This window comes from Oncorhynchus mykiss, chromosome 25 (assembly GCF_013265735.2).
Source record: "Oncorhynchus mykiss isolate Arlee chromosome 25, USDA_OmykA_1.1, whole genome shotgun sequence".
Taxonomy (NCBI): Eukaryota; Metazoa; Chordata; class Actinopteri; order Salmoniformes; family Salmonidae; genus Oncorhynchus; species Oncorhynchus mykiss.
Genome location: NC_048589.1, coordinates 10,063,484 through 10,080,008, shown reverse-complemented (window position 1 = coordinate 10,080,008; position 16,525 = coordinate 10,063,484). Strand labels below are relative to the sequence as shown.

General features: G+C 41.9%; 1 protein-coding gene and 1 long non-coding RNA gene across 9 annotated transcripts in view; both read left to right on the top strand.

The window, feature by feature from the left end:
• The first annotated feature begins 789 nt into the window (after positions 1–789).
• On the top strand, positions 790–6,107 carry LOC110505318. The gene is made up of 3 exons (XR_002470729.2): positions 790–1,207; positions 3,631–3,755; positions 3,943–6,107. It is a non-coding gene; the product is annotated as an uncharacterized LOC110505318 (long non-coding RNA).
• A 705-nt stretch (positions 6,108–6,812) lies between these two features.
• The window catches only part of kidins220a (kinase D-interacting substrate 220a), a 103,405-nt gene continuing 93,692 nt past the window's right edge, over positions 6,813–16,525 (top strand). For 6 of the 8 annotated variants that reach the window (XM_036962716.1, XM_036962715.1, XM_036962712.1 and 3 more), the window contains exons 1-2: positions 9,117–9,252; positions 16,368–16,520. In XM_036962716.1, the coding sequence (XP_036818611.1) occupies positions 16,389–16,520 (132 nt within the window). In that variant the 5' untranslated portion in view covers positions 9,117–9,252; positions 16,368–16,388. Of the gene's footprint in view, positions 7,170–9,116; positions 9,253–10,988; positions 11,121–16,367; positions 16,521–16,525 lie in introns of those variants that run through there. The other 2 variants (XM_036962710.1, XM_036962711.1) reach the window with 2 other exon arrangements.

The window sequence follows — 16,525 nt, the reverse complement described above, 5'->3', positions numbered from 1 at the left end:
TTCTTGTCTCCTTCCTTTCATCCTCACTAGTTTGGAACTATAGGACATGTGAACCACTATGGTAGATGCCCTAGCTGCCAGCCAAGCTTCCACTAATCGAGCTCTTTCAAATTGGTATAGATGGAGGAAAGGAGATGAAGCCACTTTGGACTATTGAGATGCACGCTAAATACTGTGTGTCTGACTCTGGCCCTGTAGCTCACTGGAAAGGGCGCTTGGCAAACGAGCTAGTTAACGAGCGTAAAGTCACTGGCCTGGACCTAATCAAAAGCGGAGTGGAAATGAAAAGGCTTGCTTTGTTTCTGGGTCTATGAGATCCCTCTCATTTCCTAACCTAAAACAAACAAGGATCCTCTGCTGTGTGCGTGTGAGAGGTTCTGTGTAGCTGTCGCTCAAACCATCTCTTCGTTAAACTTGGAAGCATTTGTTTTAGTCATGTCTATGATAACATGCAGACTTGGGGGAAAAACATGTAAGACAACACATTAGCCTTATCCCTCCATCTACCATCAATGCCCCATATGACTGCTAATATTCCTAATGTAGCCCTTGTCAGTCAACATGGCTCTGAATGCTATATCAGTTTTGGAAGGCTTTCACCAGTCCTCTCCCAGGTATTAGCTATCATTACTCAGTAGGTTGTATAATGCGAATGACATTTTCCAAAAAATCCAGACACTGAGATATGTTGTTGACAACTGAATAGTATTTGCATTTTACTTACAAATTTAAATTTCCAGTTTGAGCTATAATTCTTCAAATGTATTGGTAAATGGATCTTTCGAATTACTGACCTAGTTTATACCAGGTGATTACATTTCTAGGTTACTTTCAGTGGTTCATAGTAAAGGCTATAAAACCTAGCTGTGGATACAATCCACGATGATCTTGCACTGTTAATGTAGGCATATCAATAAACCAGATTACATGACAGGCCAGTGTTAAACACATTTCTAGCCTCGAACGATGATAGATCTATTTGAAAACTGCCAGGAACGGTGCAGCTGTTTAAACTTTTTTCGCAACCTTTTCTCCACGTTACGCCCTCGCAAATCGTCAAAAAACGTTCTTAATAAAGCCTGCCCGAAACACTAAGTACAAGAGTGTTGTGGTTTCAAAGCAGTGAAGAAACTAAACGTTGGAAAAGAAAAAAGAAACAGGGTAACCCAGTTCGAACGAGAGGACGTGGTGTTTGTTTATCGTAAAGGTAAGATGCAAACTGGGTTTTTGTGATTAGAAATCGTGTTACCTTGCCTCTGCATTTGGTGTTTTTGTCGTGACCAACAACAGTGGCATCGGGATTCGCCTTCAAAATAAATCACCCATTAACTTGCAAACGGATTTTTAAAAAACTAATTGGAATTATGCCACACTTGTTCTAAACAAGGTTGTAATGTTATACACATTCAGCCTACTCGGGAACACAATGAAGTTTACACATGTTCGCGTTGTAGCTCTTATTGTACTACTTAAACTATGGACAATCACCTCACTATTCAGCCTATTGTACTTGTTGAACATTCATATTGCTATTGTATATTACCCCCATTTCATGGACTCAAGATCAATGGGTATCAGCTTACTTTCAATTTCATGGACCCAATATCCGTAGGTAAGGTAGTTGAGCGTTCAGCCCGTTCTCTTGAGGTGGAGTTTGAGTTTTGATTGCTGGTCGCGGAATTTGGTAGCAACAACATTGAGTCTCTGTCAGTCGATTCTTGTAAAAGTGTCAATTCTGAAAACGCTTACCTGTACAACTGCGGTTTTTCCGCGGGGTGCTGAAATTCATTTTTTTTGTTAAAAGGATACAACCTCCCTCTCGTTTGTGTGGCACAAATCCGCACGCATGTGCCAATTGAATCTCAGTTTACGTAGTACGACCGACACGAGGAAGAAGTCAGTGGTTTTATTTGATAAAAGTTTAAAGTATGAATTTTCAGGACTGCAGTTGTAAAGGGTAAACCGGTAATGTAGGCGTTTTCAGAATTGACTGAAGGTGACTGTTGTTGCTAGTAAATCCCGCGACCGGTTATCCAAACTCAACTATAACTCAACTATAGGCAAGGCTGTACATTTCAAGATGAATGTTAAATACACACAATAGGCTGAACAGTTAGGTGATTTCCAACAGTTGAAGTCCCGCAATAAGAGAGACGAAAATATTTGTAACCTGTGGGTGACGCTGAGTAGGCCGGACCCAAGATCCAGACAGAGGTAAGGCTGTACAATGCATATAAGACCTATGTCCCAATTCAATTATGACGTCTAATACATCCTCAGTGCGATGTCAACTCATTATACTTTATCTATGTCAAATTAACGGCATTTTGTTGAATTTATACAACATTAAAAACTTGTTTAGCATTAACTAGTCCAATTGGCACGATTCCATTATTTGCATCAGTTTCAATGGGGGACTTTTATTTTGAACGCTAACCGCCGATTCCAATTTTGCCAATGCCATCTATATATTTATATGTACATATTCTTATTCATTCCTTTACACTTGTGTGTATAAGGTAGTTGTTGTGAAATTGTTAGATATTACTGCATGATCGGAACTAGAAGCATTTCGCTACACTCGCATTAACATCTGCTAACCATGTGTATGTGACCAATACGATTTGATCCTCACACTGATGTTGTTCATGACACAGTGGTCAGTATTTGGCACTTCTTCCGCGCGTGTAAAGGTGTCCGCATGCTTCCCAGTCGAAACAGTTCGTGCATATATTATGTTTGTGGACCTCGTTGAGGGTTTATGGAGACAAGCCGAAGTTCGGAGCCGAAGTCTACTGATCATTTTCCATCAATGGATGTTTTTTTATTTATCCGTTATTTTACAAGATAAGTTGACTGAGAACACGTTCTCATTTACAGCAACGGTGTGGGGAATAGTTACAGGGGAGAGGGGGATGAATGAGCCAATTGTAAACTGGCGATTATTAGGTGACCATGATGGTTTGAGGGCCAGATTGGGAATTTAGCCAGGACACTGGGGTTAACACCCCTACAATAAGTGCCATGGGATCTTTAATGACCGCAGAGGGTCAGGACACCTGTTTAAAGTCCCATCCGAAAGACGGCACCCTACACAGGGCAGTGTCCCCAATCGCTGCCTTGGGATATTTTTTTAGACCAGAGGAAAGAGTGCCTCCTACTGGCCCTCCAACACCACTTCCAGCAGCATCTGGTCTCCCATCCAGGGACTGACCAGGACCAACCCTGCTTAGCTTCAGAAGCAAGTGGCCCCACCACCAAGCAAGTGGCCCCACCACCAAGCAAGTGGCCCCACCACCAAGCAAGTGGCCCCACCACCAAGCAAGTGGCCCCACCACCAAGCAAGTGGCCCCACCACCAAGCAAGTGGCCACACCACCAAGCAAGTGGCACCACCACCAAGCAAGTGGCACTATGAAGACTAAGGAGCTCTCCAAACAGGTCAGGGACAAAGTTGTGGAGAAGTACAGATCAGGGTTGGGTTATAAAAAATATCCAAAACTTTGAACATCCCACAGAGCACATTAGGGCCTAATTAATTTATTGCAATTGACTGTATAAACTGTAACTCAGTAAAATCTTTTAAATTGTTGCGTTTATATTTTTGGACCATTGGCTTCCCTGAAAACAGGTACTGACAGGAGGCGTGACGAGGACGCTGATCCAGTGGACCTGGTGCCAGTAAGTATGGTCTTCACGGAGGCAATAAGACCGTCCAGGATAGAGAAATCCTTCGACTTCACTGCCTTTTCAATGGTAAGGTCCCTTGCACCATAGGGACACTTGACCTCCACCACTGCTGTGGTGCCCTCCAGACCATCTGGTGAGGCACTCAGGATCCCAGACCCCATGACCCAAAGCCCTGACTCCTGCACATCCATCCCTGTAGCCATTTTGAATGCCTTGATGTCCTCCTCTTTGTTATCTGTGCCCTACTTTACAGACAACACCCCATCCAATGACTGTGATCTGAGGACCCTTTTTGTTTTAGCAGCGAGGGAGTAACGTGCTTGGCCCTAACTACTGCGCCAAATGTCTGGCCGTCAACCTCCCTCTCCTTATGATGTGCCAGTTGGGGTTGGTGCACTGTGCCAACTGTTGCCTGCCGTATAGCATCCTGCTGCTCCACCGACAGCGCCATGCATGCTCCAGGTGCCTTTAAAAAATATATGTTTGGTACAGACATGCCATTCCACTGAACCTGCCCCAGAGATGGTTCCTTAGTCACTGAAGATCCTCCTCTGTGGGCTCTAGGGACAGAGACTTAGTCGTCTTTCGGCCAGGTAAAGATCCTCCACTGACTGCATCTGGTTGGGCACAAGTGGCTTCCTCCACTCACATTATACAGCCGATATTGTGAACCACAAAAATAGCCAATGCAGTTGCATGGCTGCACTTAGGAGCTCCACATGTGGTAGAGAGAATCCCCTGGTCACCTATAGAGACCTGCCAAGAGGAAAGTGCTATATGCATGACTTTGAACACCTTGAAATGCATTTGTTGTAAGAAATGTGCTATATTTATTGAACAAAAATAAAAAAAATCATACAATTTCAACGATTCTGAGTTACAGTTCAAATATAAGGAAATCATTGCAATTGAAATAGTCATTAGGCCCTTCCCACATGACTGGGAAGGGGCGCAGCCTTGGGTGGGCCTGGGAGGGCCCACCCATGGCCCTCCCACCCATGTGAGGAGATTCATGGGTGGGCCTGGGAGGGCATAGGCCCAGCCAATCAGAATGAGTTTTTCCCCACAAAAGGGCATTATTACAGACAGAAATACTCCCCAGTATCATCAGCTGTAGAAAAGTCAGCAAATTCACATGCAATAAGTAAATGTTAATCTACTGACTGGTTTATGCTACAGAGTGGACAGTGTTGTCCCCAGTGACACCAGTTTGATTATTTGAAGCTTAATGTTTGAGATTTCATCCCAGCATTTAGAATGTGAGGTTCTGAGGCTTATAATTTTCATGTTCATGGTCTCAGACGATCCCACAGATGAAGAAGCTGGAAGTGGAGGTCCTGGGCTGTCCTGGTTACACATGGTCTGTGGATGTGAGGCCAGTTGGATGTACTGCCAAATTATCTTACAAAGTTGGAGGCGGCTTATGGTTTTATTGTCCCCAGCACAAGGTGCACCTGTGTAATGGTCATGCCGTTTAATCAGCTTGATATGCCACACCTGTCAGGTGGATGGATTATATTGGCAAAGGAAAAATGCTCACCAACATGGATGTAGACAAATTTGTACACATTTTGTGCATAATGGAACATTTCTGGGATCTATTATTTCAGCTCATGAAACATGGGACTAACACTTTACATGTTGCCTTTTATATTTTTATTCAGTATAAAGTTATTTGATTGATTGACATTACAGCTGTAAAATATTTAACAAGTGCAGTTGTTCCATAAACGTTCAATTGAGAACTTGGGATTGTATCACTTGACATACCATACACTGTGAAGGATCCTATAAATCAAGACTGAATGCATGTGGCACTCTGAATAAATAAATACTGTGACTTTGAAGATTTGTCTCTGGTTATGCAACAACAATACAGGCTGGATGTTTAAAAGTCAATAATTCTGAATGTCAATAGATTATTAGATAAATTCTCATCAAATGACAACATTCTAGAATTGCATTATCACTCATCTAAGTCAGACCTGGGGAAATCTGGTTGATGATTATATAATTGATTTTCTTTCCTTGTAGAATGTTGACAGTATAGAAAACATTGTATTGCTAAGATTCTCAAACTTAAACCTCTACAGGATCAGTGTCCCGACCTCGGGTCGGTTGAGCTAAAGTAGGCTAATGTGATTAGCATGAGGTTGTAAGTAACAAGAACATTTCCCAGGACATAGGCATATCTGATCTGGGCAGAAAGCTTAAATGATTGTTAATCTAACTGCACTGTCCAATTTGCAGTAGCTATTTCAGTGTAGAATACCATCCTATTGTTTGAGTGCACAATTATGAACTTAAATTTATGAATAAACCAATTAGGCACATTTGGCCAGTCTTGATACATATTTAATAGATATGCAATAGTTCATTGGATCAGTCTAAAACTTTGCACTGCTATACAGTGGCCAAAGTCTAAATAGCACCTGGGCTACAATAATTCATTATGGCCTTTCTCTTGCATTTCAAAGATGCAACAAAAAAATAAAGACACTTTTTTTTGTGTGTATTTACCAGATGTAATGTGTTATTCTCCTACATTAATTTCATATTTCCACAAACTTCAGTGTTTCCTTTCAAATGGTATCAAGAATATGCATGTCCTTGCTTCAGGTCCTGAGCTACAGGCAGTTAGATTTCGGTATGTAATTTTAGGCGAAAATTTAAAATTGGGGTTGGATCCTTTAAGAGGTACACTCACTGACACAGGATAAACTTTATTCCTCATGTTGGCCCTCACCAAACCTTTAAATTGCCCCATCACTATAGCTGCACTTCTCCATATGGCCAGATTTAGTGGTATTCTCCCCTTTTAATGCTCATCCTTGAAAAATGCCGAAAGGTCTGAAATAGACACCGAAGTCGACATACTGTACAGACAATGATCTATAGTAGGCTAAGTAAAACAAAATGATTCGATCTACTGCTCTGCTAACTAGCTAGCTAAAGTGTAGTCTGTGGCTAGCTAAGAAGGATAAAGGGGACGTAAGAAGTTGAACACTTTATTCATTTCAATACAGCACATAGATTCACCATGGAAAGGCAGAAAAATGCATCCGGTCGCGCTAGTGAACGGTAGCCGACAGTGTTGGCTACAAATGACCCGCAGGAATTTGTAGTCTTGCCGAGGTCTTCTCTGTTGCTAATTAACATTTCGAATTTTTGAGAGTAAATTGAGGCGAATAAATTGATTAAAAACTCACCTTGTTCGAGAGAGAATTACAAGGTCACCAAAACCGTCACGCCAAGTTAAGCCAACACCAAACATGTATTTAATTGGAAGTGTTTGGAAAATAAATTATGTCAAGACGATTGGAACCTTTTTCCGGGTGTGACCGCTAGGTTTTTTTTTTTTTTTTACCGTGGAGGGGGGAAGAAGGCACACAGATACCAATGTTTGGAAGTCAAATATGACTTTCCTGTGAATATTTTGTCTCATATTTCCAGCCGAATAAGGACGAAATCAGCGGACAGGTAGAGTCAGTTCAAATGAAGTGTATTCAACATTTAGACTATATGTTAGGTAGGAGTGAGAAAATAAATGTCACATTCGGATTCGAAAGAGGCATCCCCTCTAGCGACATTGTGACAGCTTATTGTGCATAAACTGTCCAATAAGCTGTCACACTAACCAGTGGTGGAAAAAGTTCCCAACTGCCATACTTGAGTAAATGTAAAGATACCTTAATAGAAAATGACTCAAGTGAAAGTCACCCAGTAAAATATTACTTGAGTAAAAGTACTTGGTTTGAAATATACTTGCTCAAATATGCTTAAGTATCAAAAGTAAAAGTACAAATCATTTCAAATTCCTTACATAAAGCGAACCAGACTGCACCTTTTTCTTGTTTTTTTTTTAAACCAGGGTACACTAACAATCAGGCATAATTTACAAACAAAGCATGTGTGTTTAGTGAGTCCGCCAGATCAGAGGCGGTAGGGAGGACCAGGGATGTTCTCTTGATAAGTGTGTGAGTTATACAATTTTCCTGTCCTGCTAAGCATTCAAAATGTATGGTCTACTTCTGGGTGTCATGGAAAATGTATGGAGTAAAAAGTACATTATTTTCTTTAGGAACGTAGTGAAGTAAAAGTTGTCGAATATAAATAGTACTTTAAAGCATTTTTACTTAAGTACTTTATACCACTGACAGTAACCTGCTCATTACATTAGAAACATCTGAAGAGTTGTCTAGCTATCTTTAGAAGTCCGTCATTGGCATAGTTAGTCACCCATTATAGCCTATGGTTCATCATTTTTATGTTACACCTAGCTTTGATGCCAGCACAATGTCAAAAGTCTCTTGGTTGCGTCAGAGCTATGTTGGACCATGTCCCAATGGACTTTTAGGCCATTTAGGCTAGGTGCAAAATGACGAAACATTAACTCTGTACCTAGGCTGTTGCATTCAGAAACATGTCCTTTCTAAGCTGTCTGACCCTTTGCTCTTCCAAACAAAAGACCTTGTGACCAACACATTCCCATGGAAATATATCGTCAGCATTTTCATCCCCCATGACAGGAAGACAGGCTATAACGAGCTGACTGGTTAAATTTAGAGATCTTGGAACTACACTGAACAAAAAAATAGAAATGCAACATGAAACAATTTCATAGATTTTTACTGAGTTACAGTTCATATAAGAAAACCAGTCAATTTAAATGAATCAGTTAGGCCCTAATTTATGGAGTTAACATGTCTGGGGAATACAGATATGCATCTGTTGGTCACAGATGCCTTAAAAAAAAAAAGTAGGTGCGTGGATCAGAAAACCAGTCCATATGTGGTGTGACCACAATTTGCCTCATGCAGCGCGACACATCTCCTTCGCATAGAGTTGATCAGGCTGTTGATTGTGGAATGTTGACCCACTCCTATTCAATGGCTGTGTGAAGAGGCTGGTTATTGGCGGGAACTGGAACACGCCGTCGTACATGTTGATCCAGAGCATCCCACACATGCTCAATGGGTGACATGTCTGGTGAGTATGCAGGCCATGGAAGAACTGGGACATTTTCAGCTTCCTAGAATTTGGTACAGATCCTTGCGACATGGGTCAGTGTATTATCATGCTGAAACATGAGGTGATGGCGGCAGATGAATGGCATGACAATGGGCCTCAGGATCTCATCACAGTATCTCTGTGCATTCAAATTGCCATCGATAAAATGCAATTCTGTTCATTGTCTGTAGCTTATGCCTGCCCAAACCATGTGGGTATAGAGTTTTTACCTTGTCCTTCTTGTGGTATTTGAACCTAGAACTTATTTATCCTTTTCAGTAAATGTGCATCAGAAGGTAATATGCATTAATTCATTAGTATTTGACCGGGTTTCATTATTGAGACATCCGCTTTTTAAAAGCTGTGAAAGGATGGATTCAGTGACAATGGGGTTGGGGCATGGCTCTGCCTGCTCATCCATTATTCATGAGAGTCAGGGAGGGATGTGGAGCCTAGGCAGCGCTTGTTGATACTCAGTCAGTGTGGGTGAGGGATAGTAATTGAAGAACAGCCATTGCCATTCAGTGCAGTCAAATTGACATTTTCCATAAAGGTAAGCCACTCGGTTCTTTGTTAGTTATTTGACTTTGCTCATTGCTATTTGTGAGGCCTGTGTAAAATTAAGGCTATTTAGTCTACTTATCTTCTATTTCTTGGTGTTTCTTTGTTGGTTTCTGTTTTGCAATGGTGGGGGATGAGGTGAAGTTTTCAACCCCCTCAATCAATACTCTGTGCAGGGAATCCTTGAGGTTCCATTGATTGTTGTCTGGTCACTCATTGTCCATTCTTTTGTGCTGATAGCGGCTGTGCTGCCTCTGATACACATGAGGGTGTGTCAGCGGGTTCGTGTTGCCTCAGCTGTAAACAAAGGCTCTGTTCAGTTGTGTGTATGAATAATCTGATATGAGAGAAAATAAATCATAGACCTTTTTTTTTCATTTTAAACTAAGCCTGTTATCTGCTAGCCTTACCATACTTTCTTAGATTTAGCCTATGTAGGCCTAAAGGCAGAGAATCAGATTCAATTTTCTTCATCTGCTGTTTGGTGGCAGACTGATGTAGCCACCAGTTTTCAAAATATGCTTCTTTCTTACAATCATACAGGCAGTGTTGAATCTTAATTTTTTCAAACAAAGTTTTATGCATTTATGATGTTGGAAGAATAATTAAGACCTATCTAAGGTCTTTGCTGAAGTTAATATATTATGTATAGGCTAATAAAATGATTCATTCAAGTTTTATAGGCTAAATCATTGTATTTGTTTAGGCATACATTTTCAGGCTCCGTTGCTCATGAAGGCTTTTCCAGCTCTTTTTGTCTTAAGTTTTGTCATTGGGCATACCGCATAATTCTGCAAGTAGACGGCACAACAATCGTTCTCCACTTAGCCAATCCTTGAAAGGTTTCCCCATCTCATTTGTTTGATTATTTTTCAACTAAATCATGCTATGTAGGCTAAGGCCTAATGATCAGCTACAATCGCTGATAGTAAAAAGGCAATTTTAGGCCGAGACCCTGCCCTTGTCCAATAGACAAAGTTAAGAAGGCACAGCACATCCTGACATAGCCTAAGTAGCAGAAATTGGAGTGCTGTGTATGTCCATAACTGCCAATTAAGTAGGCTTCGGGCTTTTTCTTTGCCTTCAATGATGGAGCTCATCTCATTATTGTATTGGGCTGTATTGTTTTGTCTTATAGTCTAACGTAGCCATGGTGACTGCTTTGCTCTCATTATTCCTCTATGTCTGGAAGACGTACTGTAGTTCCTAATTAGTTCAGATTGTCAGAAGTATGAGTGGGTTCGACATCTTTGGTTCAGAGACAGAGTAATGGGGGCATAGCCTACTGTTATTAGGGGTAGCCATTTCATTATTATTTTTTTGACTGTTTGAGTACTCGTGTGTTTTTTTTTTTAGAGTACTCGAATTAAAATAAAAAATATTTTTAGAACAAAAGGCCCGCACTGGATATATTTTTTTGCGCATTTATCTATACTGAGCAAAAATAGAAACGCAACGTGTGAAGTGTTGGTCGCATGTTTCATGAGCTGAAATAAAAATAATCCCTGAAATCTTCCATACGCACCAAAAGCCTATCAATAAGCTATTTAAACAATATAAGGCCACTCTAAAATGTGCGGTTTTGTCACACAACACAATGCCACAGATGTCTCAAGTTTTGAGGGAGCGTGAAATTGGCATGCTGACTACAGGAATGTCCACCAGAGCCGTTACCAGAGAATTTAATGTTAATTTCTCTACTATAAGCCTCCTCCAACATCTTTTTAGAGATCTGGCGGTACGTCCATCCGGCCTCACATCCGCAGACCACGTGTAACCACGCCAGCCTAGGACCTACCCATCCGGCTTCTTCACCTGTGGGATGGTCTGAGACGAGCCACCCGGACAGCTGATGAAACGGTGGGAACTGTCTCAGGGAAGTTCATCTACGTGCTCGTCGTCCTCACCAGGGTCTTGACCAGATTGCAGTTCAACATCGTAACTGACTTCAGGGAGCAAATGCTCACCTTCGATATCCACTGGCACGCTAGAGAAGTGTGCTCTTCACGGATGATCCCCGGTAGAATCTGTCCCGGGCAGATGTGTATGGCGTCATGTGGGCGAGCGGTTTGCTGATGTCAATGTTGTGAATAGAGTGCCCCATGGTGGTGGGGTTATGGTATGGGCAGGCATAAGCTACGGACAACGAACACAGTTGCAATTTATCAATGGCAATTTTAATGCACAGAGATACTGTGATGAGATTCTGAGGCCCATTGCAGTGCCATTTATCCGCCGCCATCACCTCATGTTTCAGCATGATAATGCCCATGTCGCAAGGATCTGTACACAATTCCTGGAAACTGAAAATGTCCCAGTTCTTCCATGGCCTGTATACTCACCAGACATGTCACCCACTGAGCATGTGTGGGATGCTCAAGATCGACGTGTTCCAGTTCACGCCAATATCCAGCAACTTCGCACAGCCAATGAAGAAGAGTGGGACAACATTCCACAGGCCACAATCAACAGCCTGAACAACTTAACGTGAAGGAGATGTGTCACGCTGCATAAGGCAAATGGTGGTCACATCAGATACTGACTGGTTTGATGATTCACACCCCTACCATTTTTTTAAAAGATATTTGTGACTAACAGATGCATATCTATAATCCCAGTCATGTGTTATACATAGATTAGGGCCCAATGAATTTATTTCAATTGACTGATTTCCTTATATGAATTTATATGAAGTATTTTAAATTGTTGCATGTTGTGTTTTATATTTTTGTTCAGTGTATATGCCAATAGTGTGCATCAATGCCTACTTTATCATAACCATTACAGATAACAAATTCTAATTGCTAAATGGGCCTGACAATGGGCCTCAGGATCTTGTCACTGTATTTCTGTGCATTCAAATTGCCATAAAAACAATGCAATTGTGTTTGTTGTCTGTAGTTTGTGCCTGCCCATACTATAACCACACCGCCACCATGGGGCACTGTGTTCACAACATTGACATCAGCAAACCGCTTGCCCACACGATACCATACACGTGGTCTGCGGTTGTGAGGCTGGTTGGACTTACTGCCAAATTTTCTAAAAAGTCGTTGGAGGAGGCTTATAGTAGAGAAATGTACATTCAATTTGCTGGCAACTGCTCTGGTGGACATTCCTGCAGTCAGCATGCCAATTGCACGCTCCCTCAAAATTTGAGACAACTATGGCATTCTGTTGTGTGACACAACTGCACACTTTAGAGTGGCCTTTTATTGTCCCCAGAACAAGGTGCACCTGTGTAATGATCATGCTGTTTATTTATTTTTTATTACTCCTTTTTCTCCCCAATTTCGTGGTATCCAATTGGTAGTTAGTCTTGTCTCATCACTGCAACTCCCATACAGACTCGGGAGAGGCGACGGTTGAGAGCCGTGCGTCCTCCGAAACACAACCCAACCGAGCCGCCCCGCTTCTTGACACAATGCCCACTTAATCCGGAAGCCAGCCACACCAATGTGTCGGAGGAAACACCATACACCTGGCGACCATGTCAGCGTGCACTGCGCTCGGCCCGCCACAGGATTCGCTAGTGTACGATGGGACAAGGACATCCCTGCCGGCCAAACCCTCCCCTTACCCGGACGACGTTGGGCCAATTGTGCGCCGCCCCATGGGTCTCCCGATCGCGACAGAGCCTGGACTTAAACCCAGAATCTCTAGTGGCACAGCTAGCACTGATCATGCAGTTTAATCAGTTCATTGATATGCCACACCTGTCTGTTACTTTTGCTCATGACAGGTGGGATCAACACTTCACACTGAACAACATTATAAACACAACATGTAATTTCATATACTCAGTCAATAAAAAAGTGCCATTTACTATTCAAATATTATATCATTAACACAATCTTCAAAAGGGAAGTAACCTCAGCAGTGGCACTTGCTTGTAGAACCCTACGGCTGTGCAATGGCATAGCCTTGTTTTGTTCATTTAGCAGACAAGACACTTATTTTCCAAGCTCTTATCACAGTCAAGACACGCCCATTTTATAGTAAAAAAACATGATGTAATATAATAAAATAGAACAGAGTAGTGCAAAATGATTCTTATTTCTCGTAAGGTTTTTGTTCTACATTATTTTGTTGTACTGCATTGTTTGGTTTAGAGCTTGCAAGAACGGCATTCCACTGTACTTGTGCACATGACATTCATTTAACTTGATGTGCATCCTGCGCCTGGAACAGTTATTCCCCAGGAGTGATCATTTGAAACCGGGCTCAATTTGGCGAGTTGAAAGACCATTTTTTTCAGGGTTGCAAGCCAAAATCGGTCATATTTTCGATATACAGATTTGTAGTTTATTCTGCCTGTTCTTTGGAATTTTCTAAAATGGATTAACAATTCCACATTGAACGCTGCATGGGGATGAATTACTCTGTTTGGTGATTAGGCCTAAGCTTAATGATTCTGATTAAAGTACACTCTTTGATGAAGACAAACTTAAGTTTTTGCATATTTTCAGTGTGGACCCTGTATGTTTAGGGAGGTTATTGCGTACAAATTCCGAATGGCACTAGCAGTTCGCAAAGGAGGGTTGTCAGTAGTGACCACAGCCACAAAGTCATACATCCCACCTATTTATACCTAACCCTTAACCACACTGTTAACCTTAAATTAAGAACAAAAAGCTTTTTTTCCCTTCCTGAATTTGGGCGATATAGCCAATTTTGACTTTGTTCATGCGGTGATAAACGCAAGTTGGCCTAAGCGAAAAATAAAAATAGACCAGACGCAATTATTTCAAAACTGCAGTTTATTATTGGAACACATATTTCCCTGCTTCAGTCAACCAGTCCATTTTGAATTTGTGATACAACTGTCATCATTTGGCAATAAATGTAGCTTGTGTATCCCATTAGTTAGTTGTTATAGGCCTAACAGAGCTTGTGCGTACACTCGGCATGTGTGTAGAGGGAGTGGTCAGAACGCAATTGAGCGAGTGAGACACAGATGGAACAAGGGAATTTTGGGAGAAAAACCGTGTGATGCTTGGCATGGTTTCTTTTTTGTTCTGTACCGCAAATGCACATGCACAAATATAACACTAGAGTCCAAATGAAATGTAAGTGTTCTTCAAGACAAGATTTAAACCAAATCGTTTTAAAGTATATAAAAAATAAATCTGGTTAAAGATCGAGTTTTGACAGTTCATTTGAGTGCTTGAATACTCATGCCCGTCTCTAACTGTTATAATTATAGTTGCTGTCCAGTCTCATGTCCTCTGCCATACTTATTAGGCCTGTATGAAATACAAGTGTACAGTGCATTCGGAAAGTATTCAGACCCCTTGACTTTTTAGTTAGTCATTCTAAAATGGATTAAATCATCCCCCCCCCCCCCCCCATCAATCTACACACAGTACCCCATAATGACAAAGCAAAAACAAAAGTTTTTTTGACATTTTTCCAAATGTATAAAAATATATGAAACTGAAATATCACATTTACATAAGTATTCAGACCCTTTACATAGTACTTTTGTTGAAGCACCTTTGGCGGTGATTTTTCTCCCATTCTCTGCAGATCCTGTGAAGCTCTGCCAGGTTGGATGCGGAGCATCGCTGCACAGCTACTTTCAGATCTCTCCAGAGATGTTCCATCGGGTTCAAGTCTGGGCTCTGGCTGGGCCACTCAAGGACATTCAGAGACTTGTCTCGAAGCCACTCATGCGTTGTCTTGGTTGTGTGATTATGGTAATTGTCCTGTTGGAAGGTGAAGCTTCGCCCCAGTCTGTGGTCCTGACTGCTCTGGAGCAGGTTTTTATCAAGGATCTCTCTGTACTGTGCTCAGTTAATATTTCCCTAGATCCTCACTAGTCTCCCAGTCCCTGTCACTGAAAAACATCCCCCCCAGCATGATGCTACCACAACCAATTTGTATTTATTTTATTTATTTAACTAGGCAAGTCGGTTAAGAACAAATTCTTATTTACAATGACATCCTAACCCGGGCGGCGCTGGGCCAACCATGCTTCACCATAGGGATGGTGGCAGGTTGCTTCCAGACGCTTGGCATTCAGGCCATGGTTTCATCAGACTAGATGTTTCTAAAGGTCTGAGAGTCCTTTAGGTGCCTTTTGTCGAACTCCAAGCGGGCTGTCATGTGCTTTTTACTGAGGAGTGCTTCCGTCTGGCCACTCTACCTTAAAGGCCTGATTGGTGGAGTGCTGCAGAGATGGTTGTCCTTCTGGAAGGTTCTCCCATCTCCACACAGGAGCTCTGTCAGAGTGACCATTGGGTTCTTGGTCACCTCCCTGACCAAGGCCCTTCTTCCCCGATTGCTCAGTTTGGCCGAGCGGCCAGCTCTAGGAAGAGTCTTGGTGGTTCCTAATTTCAAGCCTCATAGCAGAGGGTCTGAATACTTATGTAAATAAGGTATTTTTTAAATATATTTTTTTATAAATTTGCAAAAATGTCTAAACCTGTTTTTGCTTTGTCCATTATGGGGTATTGTGTGTAGATTGAGGAGGAAAATAAGGCTGTAACGTAAGAAAATGTGGAAAAAGGTAAGGGGTCTGATTACTTTCCGAATGCACTCTGTCTGCACTGCTCACTGTTTGCTTCTACGAAGTTGAACTTCTGATAACATATCAAAGCTCAAAGAAATACCATCCTTTTGAAACACAAAACAGTGAGTGGACAACAAACAATCCCTTTGTTTGTACTGCTTGGCTTAGGGCCTATTTACAGTCATAATCCATTCATTTGATTTAACTATGTCAGTAACACATCCATAACGCGTTTAGAAGCATTTTGACCGGTGGATGCTGCTGAGGGGAGGACGGCTCATAATAATGGCTGGAACGGAGCAAATGGAATGGCATCAAACACATGGTCACCACGTTTGATGTATTTGATACCGTTCAACCTATTCAACTCCAGCCATTACCCCCGAGCCCGTCCTCACTAATTAAGGTGCCACCAACCTCCTGTGATGTTGACTGACGTTTGAACTAAAAACATCAACTTGTGGTTGTTGACTCATGGCTTATTAATGTGTTGGGTTGTCCTTATGACAATGTGCCTCGAATATGTCCAGCCAGCTTTGACTGTGCCAGGTGCATGTGTACATAGGCTAATAACCTCTCTTTGTGTCTCCTAGTCACGGTGGTGAGGCGTAGTCATGGACACCACCACCTCTCTGAAGATGACCACTCTGGCCACCCAGAGCCTGTTCAGCTACGTTGAGGAGAACAACGTGCCAGCCATAAAAGCCCACCTGGACAAGTTCAAGGAGGTGGACAGCAGGAGCGAGGTGAG